The 12,424-nt window shown below is 37.3% G+C and overlaps 1 protein-coding gene across 1 annotated transcript in view; it reads left to right on the top strand.

Annotated features, from left to right (window-relative positions):
• DNAH8 (dynein axonemal heavy chain 8) overlaps positions 1 to 12,424 on the top strand; it is a gene marked incomplete at its 5' end in the record, with an annotated part of 267,299 nt that overhangs the window by 13,420 nt on the left and 241,455 nt on the right. The window contains 2 exons of the mRNA XM_019633277.1: positions 9,528 to 9,724; positions 10,261 to 10,387. Coding sequence (XP_019488822.1) covers positions 9,528 to 9,724; positions 10,261 to 10,387 — 324 coding nt within the window. The remainder of the gene's footprint in view (positions 1 to 9,527; positions 9,725 to 10,260; positions 10,388 to 12,424) is intronic.

The following is a 12,424-nucleotide window of genomic DNA, read 5'->3' as shown; positions in this document are numbered from 1 at the left end:
AAAGCTAAAGGAATTCATTACCACCAAGCCAGTATTACAGGAGATGTTAAAAGGACTTCTTTAAGCAGAAGAAAGGAGAAAACAAACTAAGTGACAAAGACCAAAAATACAAATAATAAAATGGCAATAACTATGTACCTATCAATAATCACTTTAAATGTAAATGGATTAAATGTTCCAATCCAAAGACATAGGGTAGCTGAATGGATAAGAAAACAAGACCCATGCGTATGCTGTCTACAAGAGACCCACTTCAGATCAAAAGACACACACAGATCGAAAGACACACACAGACTGAAAGTAGAGGGATGGAAAAAGATATTTCACACAAATAGAAATGAAACAAACAAAAAACCTGGGGTAGCAATACTTATATTAAACAAAATAGACTTTAAAATGAAGACCATAATAAGAGACAAAGAAGGACATTACATAATAATAAAGGGATCAAGCCAACAAGAGGCTATCATCCTAGTAAACATTTATGCACCCAACATAGGAGCACCTAAATATATAAAACAATTATTGACCGACATAAAGGCAGAGATCAACAGTAATATAATCACAGTAGGGGACTTTAACACTTCATTGACACCAATGGACAGATAGATCATCCAGACAGACAATTAGCACAGAAACAGCGGCTTTAAATGACACACTAGACCAGATGGATTGAATTGATATTTTTAGAGCATTTCAACCCAATGCAGCAGAATATACATTCTTTTCAAGTGCAAATGAAACATTTTACAGTATGACCATATGTTAGGCCACAAAACAAGTCTCAATAAATTTAAGAAGATTGAAGTTATATATTTTTAACAAGTTTTCCAGTGTCCTTTATTCCCCCTCTCATGTTGACTTTTTACTTTGTTTCTATTTCCCTTTTGTTTGTTTTTTAAATTATTTTTTATTATGAAATACACATTTTTTAGAATTAGTTTCAGCTGTACAACACAGTGCAATAGTTATACTTTTTACCCCTCGAAGTGACAACCCCCCTCCCCCAATCCACCGCCCCACTTCCCCCCAATATCATACATATCTATTACAAATCCCTTGACTCCACTCCCACACTATACTCCACGTCCCATGACTATATATATATATATATATATATATATATATATATATATTCACTTATAGTTGACATACAATGAAGTTATATTAAGCATTTTCTCTAACTACAATGGTATAAAACTAGAAATCAATTACAAGAAAAAAAACACACAAACACATGGAAGCTAAATAAAATGCTACTAAACAATGAATGGGTCAAGAATGCGATCAAGAAAGAAATCAAAAGGTACCTTGAGACAAATGAAAATGAAAACACAACAGCCCAAAATTTATTGAGACACAGTAAAAACAATCATAAGAGGGAAATCCATAGCAATGCAGGTCTACCTAAAGAAACAAGAAAAATCTCAAATAGCCTAACTTTACACTTAAGGAAACTGGAAAAAAAGAACAGCAAATAAAGTTCAAAGTGAATACAAGGAAGGAAATAGTAAAGAAATAAATGAAATAGTGACTAAAAGAAAAATACAAAAGATCAATGAAACCAAGAGTTGGTTTTTAAAAAGAAACAAAATTGACAAAACTTCAACCGGACTCATCAAGAGAAACAGAGAGGACCCAAATAAATAAAATCCAAAATGAAAGAGAAGTGACCACGGACACCACAGAAATACAAAAAAAATTTTAAGAAAATATTACAAGCAACTATATGCCAACCAATTGGACAATCTGGAAGAAATGGATAAATTTCTAAAAGCATACAAGGTTCCAAGGCTGAATCAAGAAGAAACAGAAAACCTGAACAGACTGATTACCACACATGGAATCGAATCAGTAATCAACAATTTCCCAACAAAGAAAAGTCCTGGACCAGAGGGCTTCACAGGTGAATTTTACTGAATATTCAAAGAATTAACACCTATTCTCAAACTATTCTAAAAAGTCCAATAGGAGGGAAGGCATCCAAGCTCATTCTACGAGGCCATCATTACCCTGATTCCAAAACCAGAAAAAGATATTACAAAAGAAGAAAACTATAGACCAATATCCCTGATGAACATAGATGCAAAAACCTCGACCAAATAGTAGCAAACTGAATTCAGCAATACATTACAAGGCTCATACACTTCCATCAGGTGGGATTCTTTCTGGTATGCAAAGTTGGTTCAATATCTTCAAATTAAGTAATGTGATACATCACATAAACAAAATGAAAAATAAAAGCATGGTCATATCAATACATGCATAAAAAAGCATTTGATAAAATGCAGCATCCATTTATGATAAAAACTCTGCAAAATGGAAATAGAGGGAGCATATCTCAACATAATGAAGGCCATGTATGATAAACCCACAGCTCATATCATACTCAATGAGGAAAAGCTAAAAACATTCCCCTTGAGATCAAGAACAAGACAAGGATGCCCACATTCACCACTGTTATTAAACATAGTACTGGAAGTTCTAGCCACTGCAGTCAAACAAGTAAAATAAATAAAAGGCATCCAAAATGGGAAAGGAAGAAGGAAACTTGTCATTACTTGCAGATGATTTGATATTACATATAGAGAACCTCAAAGACACCACCAAAAACCTATTAGAATTGATAAATGAATTTAATAAAGTAGGAGGATATAATATTAATATTCAGAAATTGGTTGCATTTCTATACACCAATAATGAACTATCAAAAAGAGAAATTAAGAAAACAATCCATTTACAATTGCATAAGAAAAGTAAAAATACTTAGGAACAAATTTAACCAAGGAAGTAAAAGACCTGTACTCAGAAAATTATAAGACATTGAAGAGAATTTAAAGAAGATAGATACAAATAAGTAAAAACATATACCAAGCTCATGGATAAGAAGCATCTATAGACTCAATGCAATCCCATCAAAGTACTAGTGGCATCACAGAACTAGAACAAATAATCCTAAAATTCATATGGAACCATAAACCCCGTTAGCCATGAAACCTAAGAAAAAAGAACAAAGCTGGAGGTACCATGCCACCTGATGTCAAATTGTACTACAAGGCCATCATAGCTAAAACAGCATAGTATTGGCATAAAAACAGACACGTAGATCAATGGAAAATAATAGCGAGCCCCTGACATAAATCCATGCCTATATGATCATTTAATTTATGACAAAGGAGGCAAGAATTTACATTGGGGTAGAGACAGTTTATTCAATCAATGGTGATGTTGGGAAAACTGGACAGATACATGCAAAAGAATGAAACTGGACCACCTTCTTACTCCATATACAAGAATAAACTCAAAATGGATTAAAGACTTAGATGCAAGTCCCGAAACCATACAATTCCTAGAAGAAAACATAGGCAGTAAACTCTCAGACATTATTTATAGTAATATTTTTATGGATACATCCCCTTGGGCAAGGGAAACAAACAAAAATAAACAAATGGAACTACATGAAACTGTAAGGTTTTTCACAGCAAAGGAAACCATCAACTAAAGGAAGTCACTGAATGGAAGAAGATATTTGTCAGTGATAGATCAGGTAAGGGGTTAATATCCAAAATTCATTCAAAACTTGTGCAATTCAACACCAAAAAACCCACAAACAATCCAGTTAACAAATGGGCATATCACCAAAGAGGACATAGAGGTGGCCAATAGACATATGAAAATAAATCAACAAACAGTTGACAAGGATGTGGAGAAAAAGGAACCTTTGTGCACTGTTGGGATTGCAAATTGATGCAGGGACATGTGTTCCTTGTACATAAAGTACATATAAGCTATTCCGTTAGGTAATTATGAGTATGATGTGACACTGACCTCAAATTCCAGGGACATATTTGGACACTTTCTTTTATAGTAAGCCATACAGTACTACTCCTTCTCCTTCACCTTCTTCTTCTCTTCCTCCTCCTTCTCCCCCTCCCTCTTTTTCTTCTTCTTTCCCCCCTCCCCCTCCTCCTCCTCTCTTTGCTGTTCTGCAACATTTAAATTTTTTTATTTATTTTGATATATAAAAATTGTATATGTTTCGGGCAGACCAAGTGGCGCATTGGTTAAGAGTCAGCTTGGGACACCAGCTCTGAGCAGCAGGGCTTGGGTTCGGATCCCACATGAGGGCCAGTGACACTGCCCTCTACAGTGAAGATGGGGAACAACAGCTCGACCTGGAGCTGGGCTGCCGTGAGTCGCTGGTGATGGTGTAGGCTGCAGTGAGGCTACAGTGGGCTGCCTAAAGCTAACATGAGTAGCTGGCAGCTGGTGTGAGTGGCTGGCAGCTGGCGTGAGCTGCCAAGAGCCACCATCTAGTGGCCAGCGACCAATCTGCCTCATCTGGGAAGAGCGCAATGATAATACCAACATGGGCCAGTGAAGCAATGTCCTCCACAACTAGACTAAAGAACAAAAAGACAGCAACTTGTCTGTTCCCCTTCCCCAATTCCCCAACGCTGTTCCCCTCCCCCAATTCCCCAATAAAATCTTTTTTTAAAAAAATTGTATGTGTTTCAAGAGTACAGCATGATATTTTGAAATGTAATGCATCGTGAAATTATTACCACAAAGTATTAATGTATTGATCCCCTCCAATAGATACCTGTGTGTGTGTGTGTGTGTGTGTGTGTGTGTGTGTGTGTGTGTTTGGTGAGAACACATGATATCTATCTATCAGCAAATTTCAAGTGTAGAATACAATATTATTAACTATAGTCACCATGCTATATAGTAGGTCTCCAGAATTTTATTTTGTACTGGGAAGTTTGTACCCTTTGATCAATATATCCCCTTCTCCTCCACGCCTAGACTCTGGTAACCATCATTTTACTCCATGTTACTGTGAGTTTAACTTTTTTACAATGGAATATTATTCAGCCGTAAAAAGTAGCAAATCCTGCCATTGGTGACAACATGAATGAACCTAGAGGACATTATGCTCAGTGAAATAAGCCAGTCACAGAAAAAAAATACTGTATAATCTCATTTATATGTGGAATCTAAAGTAAAGTCATATTATTTTTATTATCACCTCCATTGGTTACCAGAGTATGCAAATTAAAGATAATAATATACCATGTAAGTCACATGAACAGATGGCCCAGATCCCCATCCATCTTTTTATGTTGCACCAACACTGCTCTCTTAGCTTATGTCTATAGTCTCATTAGGTATTGCCTATAACCAGCTAATGGAGGACAAAAAAATCTCCCGCCTGGTAGCTGATGAGTTGGTTTGCTATTTTGGTGTGAGCTGAAAATGGACCTCCACTGCACTGTGCCTACTTAGGAGTGGCCTTTCAGGACAGTGAGGGGGGAGTTTTCCCCACAATGAGCAGAGATTCAAGTAGCGTATCCTTTAGGAGGAGAAATGACCTGAAGCAAAGATACACATGCGCTCTTGGGCAGTGACGAACGGATAGACCGATTTGCAGGACTTGGAAGGGACAACTTTAGAAAATCAGAGGCAAGGAGGTCTGGGAAAAAAGCATGTGGATGGATCTATGTATATACATAAAATAGTTGGCAAAATAAATATTAGTTCCATCCTTTATTCAGAGAAGTTAAATAATTTGTCCCAAATCACAAACCTAGTGACGGGGCTAAGGATGAATCCGGATAAGAGGAGTAGAATCCAATTGCCTGACTTTTAATCTAATGTTTATCTATTATTATAGCAGGCAAAATGTAAAGCCAGAAACCAGTAGGTGCAAGAATCTTTGGAATATCAACAACCTCGCAAATAAGAATTCTATTCTCTAATTATCAACAAAGTATGATGGTGGAGATAAAGCATTTTCAGATATTGAATGTCTGAAAAAATTTACCCTCAATACACTACTATTTGAAGGTGGTATGCTTTCAAAATGAGAAAATAAAGCAAGAAAAACAAAGAAGAAGACATGGGGTATTGGCTGAAAGATGAAGGGACTTCCCAGATGAATGATAGAGGATGATTACACAATGACAATTGTATTCCGAGCATAGGTGGCGACCAGTATAGACCAGTATAACTCCAGAGGCAGATGCCGACCTCACCAAGATGCCTGAGGTCCTTGTGCTGTTGTTTAACTTGAATGCTGAATGCCTGGGGGAACCGGGCCCATGTTCTTTTTGGTGCTGGTTGGCTCTCACCATGTGCTGATGAAGCTGCAGCTCTGCTGTCACTGCCCTGGGTCCACTGAGGAAACTCATTTCACTCTTCAGAAGTGTTCTGCTTTGACCTGCTACTGAGAATTGGAGGGAGGGTATTGGGATCTAGGAAAATACAGATTAGCCTACTGTCCTGGCCATATTCCTGTTGGACAGCCATTTCTTAGCTCATAAGCATAACCCTGCCAGATGTCCTGATTATGATGAGACCTGTATTTTCTATACAGGACTCATGATTCTACCCCATGGCTTCCTCAAAGGGCTTTTGTAACCTGTAGAAAGCTGAAGCAAGACTCGATCCCGAGGCGCTTTAGCTTCTTTTCTGCTGGGAGCCTTCGTCGAACACGAGCCATTAATGTTTTTTTCTTTCTCAGCTAGGTTTGTGACTAGAGCTCAGTTTTAAAAAAATTGAACTATGTTTAGAGATAAGTACATTGGTTTACCTTCAAGTTTATTTTCAAAGAAAATTCAGCATAGTGGTCACTTCCAGGGGTAAGGGAATGTGATAGGAGAGGGACCGAAAGAGGACTACTGCTATCGTGGCAGCATTCTCTTCATAACCTGGGTGCTGAGCACATTGGAATTCATTTTCTTCTTCTTTAATACATGTTTTATATACTTTAAATTCTTCTTTAATAAATGTTTTATATATGCTTCTGTATATATGATAACATTTCACTCACCCAAACACATCCTCTTAGCAACTAAGAATATGAGGGATTTTTCTGATAATGCTATCCATGGAAAAATTTAGAAGCATTTCTTTCCCATTAAAATGAAGAATAAACAAAGACGCCTGCTGTCATCACTTTTGTTCAGTATTTTACTGGAGATCTTCACTATGAAATTGGACAATAAAAAATTAGAATAATAATTGGAAAAGAAGCCTAAGATTGTCCTTATTTAAAGATCATATATAGAAAATTCAAAGAACCTAGAAACAACTGTTATAAATTCAGTAATGTTTATGTATAAAGACCAATATACAAAAATAAAGAGTATTTCTGTAATAGCCAATAATTCAATTAAAATGTAATACACAGCCGGCTGAGTGGCTCTGTTGGTTAGGAGCTCGCTCAAGAGTGTGAGCTCTGAGCAACAGCGGTTCGAGTCCTGGCCCGAGCTGAGCAGCCACTGAGCTGCCAACAGGTGGCAGGATGGCTCAGCTAGAAAGAAAAAAAAAAGAAAAAAAAAAGGAAAATGTAATACAGTTATATCTCAATATATCTGGAAAAATATAATAGAAAAAAATAGATTTTTCAATAGCCACAAAACCAGAAAGTACTTTATAAATAAATTTTAAAAATATTTGCATAGACAGTACAAATTGGTAATTGCAATATGGCCTCAGGGATAGAAAAAGATAGTCCGAGGAATACAATCAATAACGTTGTAAGCATTTCTTAGGGGGCCAGATGGACCAATGCCCTTTTGGGGAGTCCACTTCATAGTTGATGTAGAGGCCTGACCACTGCATTGTATTTCTGAAACTGATGTTGAATAATACTGTATGTCAACTATAATTATATATACATATAACCTCGGGACACGGAGTAGAGTGCGGGAACGGATTCAATGGAATTGTAATAGATAAGCATGATATCGGGGGTGGGAGGGCAGTGGATGGGGGGAGGGGGGTTGTTACTTTGTGAGGGTGAAAAGGGTAACTATTGCATTGTTCTGTACACCTGAAACTAACAATAAAAAAAAATATTTGCATAGAATTTTTGGAGAAAATGATTATTGAATGACAAAATGGAAGACTGGAATAAATTCATAATATGAATGTCAATTCTTTAATTTACAAATTGAATATAATTTCAGCAAAATCACAACAGAATTTTTTCCTATCATTTCTTAATTTTAATATTTTATTATAAAAGTATGTGGAAGTGCAAAGAGCCAAAAATAACTCAAGAATTGGTGAAGAAAAACAAGGTAGGGGCCCTGCCCCGCCAAATAGCAAGGAGTATTGTAAAGTCAGACTAATTTACACAATCTTTTAATGGTCCAAGAATTGATAATAGATCAATGGAACAGGATAGAGGCAGCAGAAACACTCATATATATGAAAATTAGATTATGACACAGGTGGAATTACAAATCAATAGGGAAAGAATGTACTATTTAATAAGTGGCACTAGAGACTTTTATCCGTATGGGAAAAACTTAAATTAGATCCTAAATGTATTTTAATCTCTAATCTTTAAATTATATACCCACTATTCTATATTTCATTATACACACACGCACACACACACACACACACACACACACACACACCCAGCGGTGCCAAAAATATGTATATAAGTGGACACTTTGGTCAACGCTGCTGAAGCAGTAGTTCACCATAATCAGAAGTGTCTGGACGCTGATGGTAACCACTTTGAGCACCTCTAGTAACTGCAGAAGTCAAACGTCACTTGTATTCATCTTTTGTTATCGGTATATATTGAGTATTACAATTTTAATAGTTTTTTCCTTTCTTAAAATGTGTATACCCTTTTTGGCATTTTCTCTCTCTCTTTCTCTCTCTCTCTCGAGCCAATTCCTTGTAATTTCTTTTGATTTAGTTTTGGTTAACTATAAAACAGAAGAGCAAATGAGTGACTGGCCTTAGAGGAGACTATGGTAGATTCAGCCGGGAGGCCCATTTTGGAGACACAACTCAGCTTCGGTTAATTGTCATGCAGGAATGTGGGCCTGTACTACCAGATTAAACCACATTAAAAAGAGAAGCAGGAAATCTGGAAATTTGCATGAAATTCCATGATTTTTATTGTTAACAACTGTTTTTGAAAAGTAAGGCACTGTTTGGGCCAAACAACAGTATCTGCATGGTCTCTGATCAAGGCAGTGACATGACCAGATTTTGGCAAGAGATGTTTATAGCCGTGATTCATCGTGACTGGACGATCTCTATATACCAGATGCTGAGTCGAAGACGAACATATGTTGTCTTATTTAATTCTCACAAGTATTCCTGAGAAGATGAAATAACTGACCTGAGGTTATTTGGGTGACAAATGCAGTGCCTCTCCTTAACCACCATGCTATTCTGGAAGGCAGTAATTTCAACTCTTGACTTTCCTTTGGAAGACTTTTTAAAAAATTGTTTTTGGGTTTTAATCAGTGTGTTTCAGTTCTCTTCGCTGAATGACACAGTTTTTCCACGTTAAAGAAACCTAGATCTCAGAATAATTTAATAAGACACAATAGTTTAATCAGTGAAGTTGGCAAAAGAATAGCTCTTAATTATTTGGAGGGAGAGTCTTTTAAGAAAATACAGCTTGAAAAAAGTCTATAAATAATACAATTGATAATATTTAAAGTTGAATATAGAAGTTATGTAAATATAAACACATCTATTTTCAGGATCTTTTGAAGATATTATCCCTGCAAGGAAGCTGAAGAACTTTTATTCGGAGGTAGCAGAGCACGAGGACATTTCCAAGTTGGTCCTCCTCCTTTCTTCCTGTGTGAATTCTCTAAGAAAGGTGGCCCAAGACGCCCTGCAGGACTTTCAGGAGTACAAGACGCTCTGGACAGAGGATCGACATGTGAAAGTGAAGGTGTGTTTCTGCTACCTGTGATACAGTTTGGGGTTGAATTGTTTGTATCTAACTTGTGGGGGAGCACAGAGAAAATATAAGTGGTAATGACAAGAACTCATGAGCAGAGGTCAAGAACCTGTAAATGCCAAGCACCTAACACATTGTATCGTGTGTAATTCACACATTGACACTTTGAAGCAATTGATAATAATGAGGCGCAGATTTCACTTAATTAGCTTCAACGATTGAGGACCAGTTATGTTCCAGATGAATCGAGAAGCCAGGCGTTGAAGGGTGTGTCACATTTACACAGACTCAGCTGTATTTTTGGTTAGAGACTCAAGAAAACTTGAGAATTCTGAATAACCATTCCTGTTCTTTTGTGAAATTCCCTCACCTAGCTTCCTCATCTGGTACTACCAATTCATCCCTTTCCTTACCGATAGCACATACACTTGGAAAAGTATGTAAGCAAATGCGATTTTCTAATTCAACCATTATAAGTGTAAGATTTATACTGTCAAAAAGCTAAAGAAAATATTTCCTCACTACAGGAGTTTTTGGCTAACGACCCCTCTTTGACTGAAATCAGATCAGAAATTCTGCGCTATGCTACTTTGGAACAGGAGATTGATGAATTGAAGCCTATTATTGTTGTAGGAGCACTTGAATTACATACAGGTATTTATAAAATATGTAAAATATCTGTATTTTCACATGAAATGTGACTTTATTTAGAAGGCAGTTATTAAGCTACCTTGGTACAATATTATAAATATTAAATATTTCTGAAACACTAGTATTATTTATAAATAAATGTGTTACACATATAATATGTATGTTATATATTACTGTATATTTTATATATAATATTATACAAAGGTGGCTTAATACACTTAATATTCTGCACAGTTTCTCAATTGGCAGTCCAACAACTGAAAGTACAGGTAAAACTTTCAGGTTACTGTGAGGAGGGGGTTGTGTACCTGAGATAGGAGTCGGTTTGAGGTCTCTTGAGAAGCTAATCCATTTGAGATTAGAGTATCGAAGGATGATGAGACAACCACTTACTGTCTGAAATAAAAAGACCGAGATGACTTTATTGCTTACTACAGAGAGGGAGAGCTATACTGGACAGGCTCAATGTTCCTAGCTAAGCAGACTGCTGGTCTCGTAGAGGATGGCTGGGCAGCATGGAGGCTAAGGATTGTGTGCCTTTAGAGGTTAACATCATCTGTAGAAGGATGCCTGCTCAGGGCACTGTTGTTGATTGGTTGGTACTCAAAGGCGGGCTTATTGAGCATGTTCCATCTGATTGGTTGACATTCAGAAGGGAGGGGCTGACACTGATGGACTTGCAAAAGTATGTGAACTGAGGTGAATTGGCCTATGCGGTGGGTTTAAAACTGATTGTGGTGGCTACTTATTGCCATGGTTATAGAGGTACAAATCAGTCTTCAGTGTGTGAGATTTTATTCTCAGAATGTATTTGAATGACCTAATTTACATCAGCTATCCACTTTATGTAGATTTTCAGATCTATTCTCAGTGTAAATGTGACTCTCAAATTTGACTACCAAGGTTACTTGATCCCTCTTCTGAGGGTGATAATGACAGCGCCCACCTCATGAACTACTTTATATGAGACACTTAGCATAGTACCTGGCAAATAGTTGATGTTCAATAAATACTGACTACTATTATATGTATCAAGAAGGGATTTAATTTAGAGAAGAAGCAGAAATACTTGAGGAGATTATTTAGATAGAAATCAGAAACTGTATATTAGAGGCAATAATTACAAAAACCTTTGAAGCATTTTAGAAACTGTACCGATTATTTTAATGTCCTATTTGTTTCCTCATAGTGGCTAGCACTATGATCTTTAATACAAAAGTCACCTGGAGCAGTTTTGTAGTTGGCCAGGCACTTGGCTTTAGAGAGAGGAAAGAAAATAAAGTGGAATAGATGACAATAGTGTAAAGAAAGGGGAAGGTGGGCTGAACCCCTGCGGCCTGAGAAAAAGAAGAAAAGAGGTCCAGGAGGTATGGACCTCATGAGATAGGATCTCACAGCCTCAGTCAGCAAGCTGGCTGTGTGTCTCTTCTCAGGCTACACTTTCCTCAGCTCCCTAGTCCTCTTAGTTTAACTGTTGGAAGTTGGGAGGAGATCAGTTAGTTTTGGTTTTTGTTTTTTGTTTTTTTTCAAGCTGAGCCATTCTGCCACCTGTTGGCAGCTCAGCAACTGCTCAGCTCAGGCTGGGAATCGAACCGCTGTTGCTCAGAGCTCAAACTCTTGAGCGAGCTCTTAACCAACTGAGCCACTCGGCCGGCCCAAGAGCAGTTAGTTTTTAAGCTTTGCAGAGCTGGGGAGTTTAGGGGTAACAAGAGGAGAGAAAAGAGGAATGGGTAAGGGTTGATAAGGTAGAGTTGACTAGTTAGATCTGTTTTGTTTTCAAGGAACAGAAACCTATTTGAACTATGTTGAGGGAAAAAAATGGTATATCTCAGAATACAAGAAGCAACTGGGCTTTAGGAATGGACCAGAACCAGGGATAGTGTAGGAAGCTGAGGAAATCCTTTCTGTCTGACTCTCATTTCTTCTTCCCCCCGTGCATGACTTTTTCCGCTTCCCAGGCCAGAGGGCACCCCCTTAAGTCTCATGCCAAACTCTCAAGAATGGATTCTGAATAGTATCTAAAAAGTCAAGATCAAGAGA

Source organism: Hipposideros armiger, unplaced genomic scaffold (assembly GCF_001890085.2).
Source record: "Hipposideros armiger isolate ML-2016 unplaced genomic scaffold, ASM189008v1 scaffold_1270, whole genome shotgun sequence".
NCBI classification, from domain to species: Eukaryota; Metazoa; Chordata; class Mammalia; order Chiroptera; family Hipposideridae; genus Hipposideros; species Hipposideros armiger.
The sequence above is the reverse complement of the archived record's forward strand: the minus strand, read 5'-3'. Positions and strand labels throughout refer to the sequence as shown.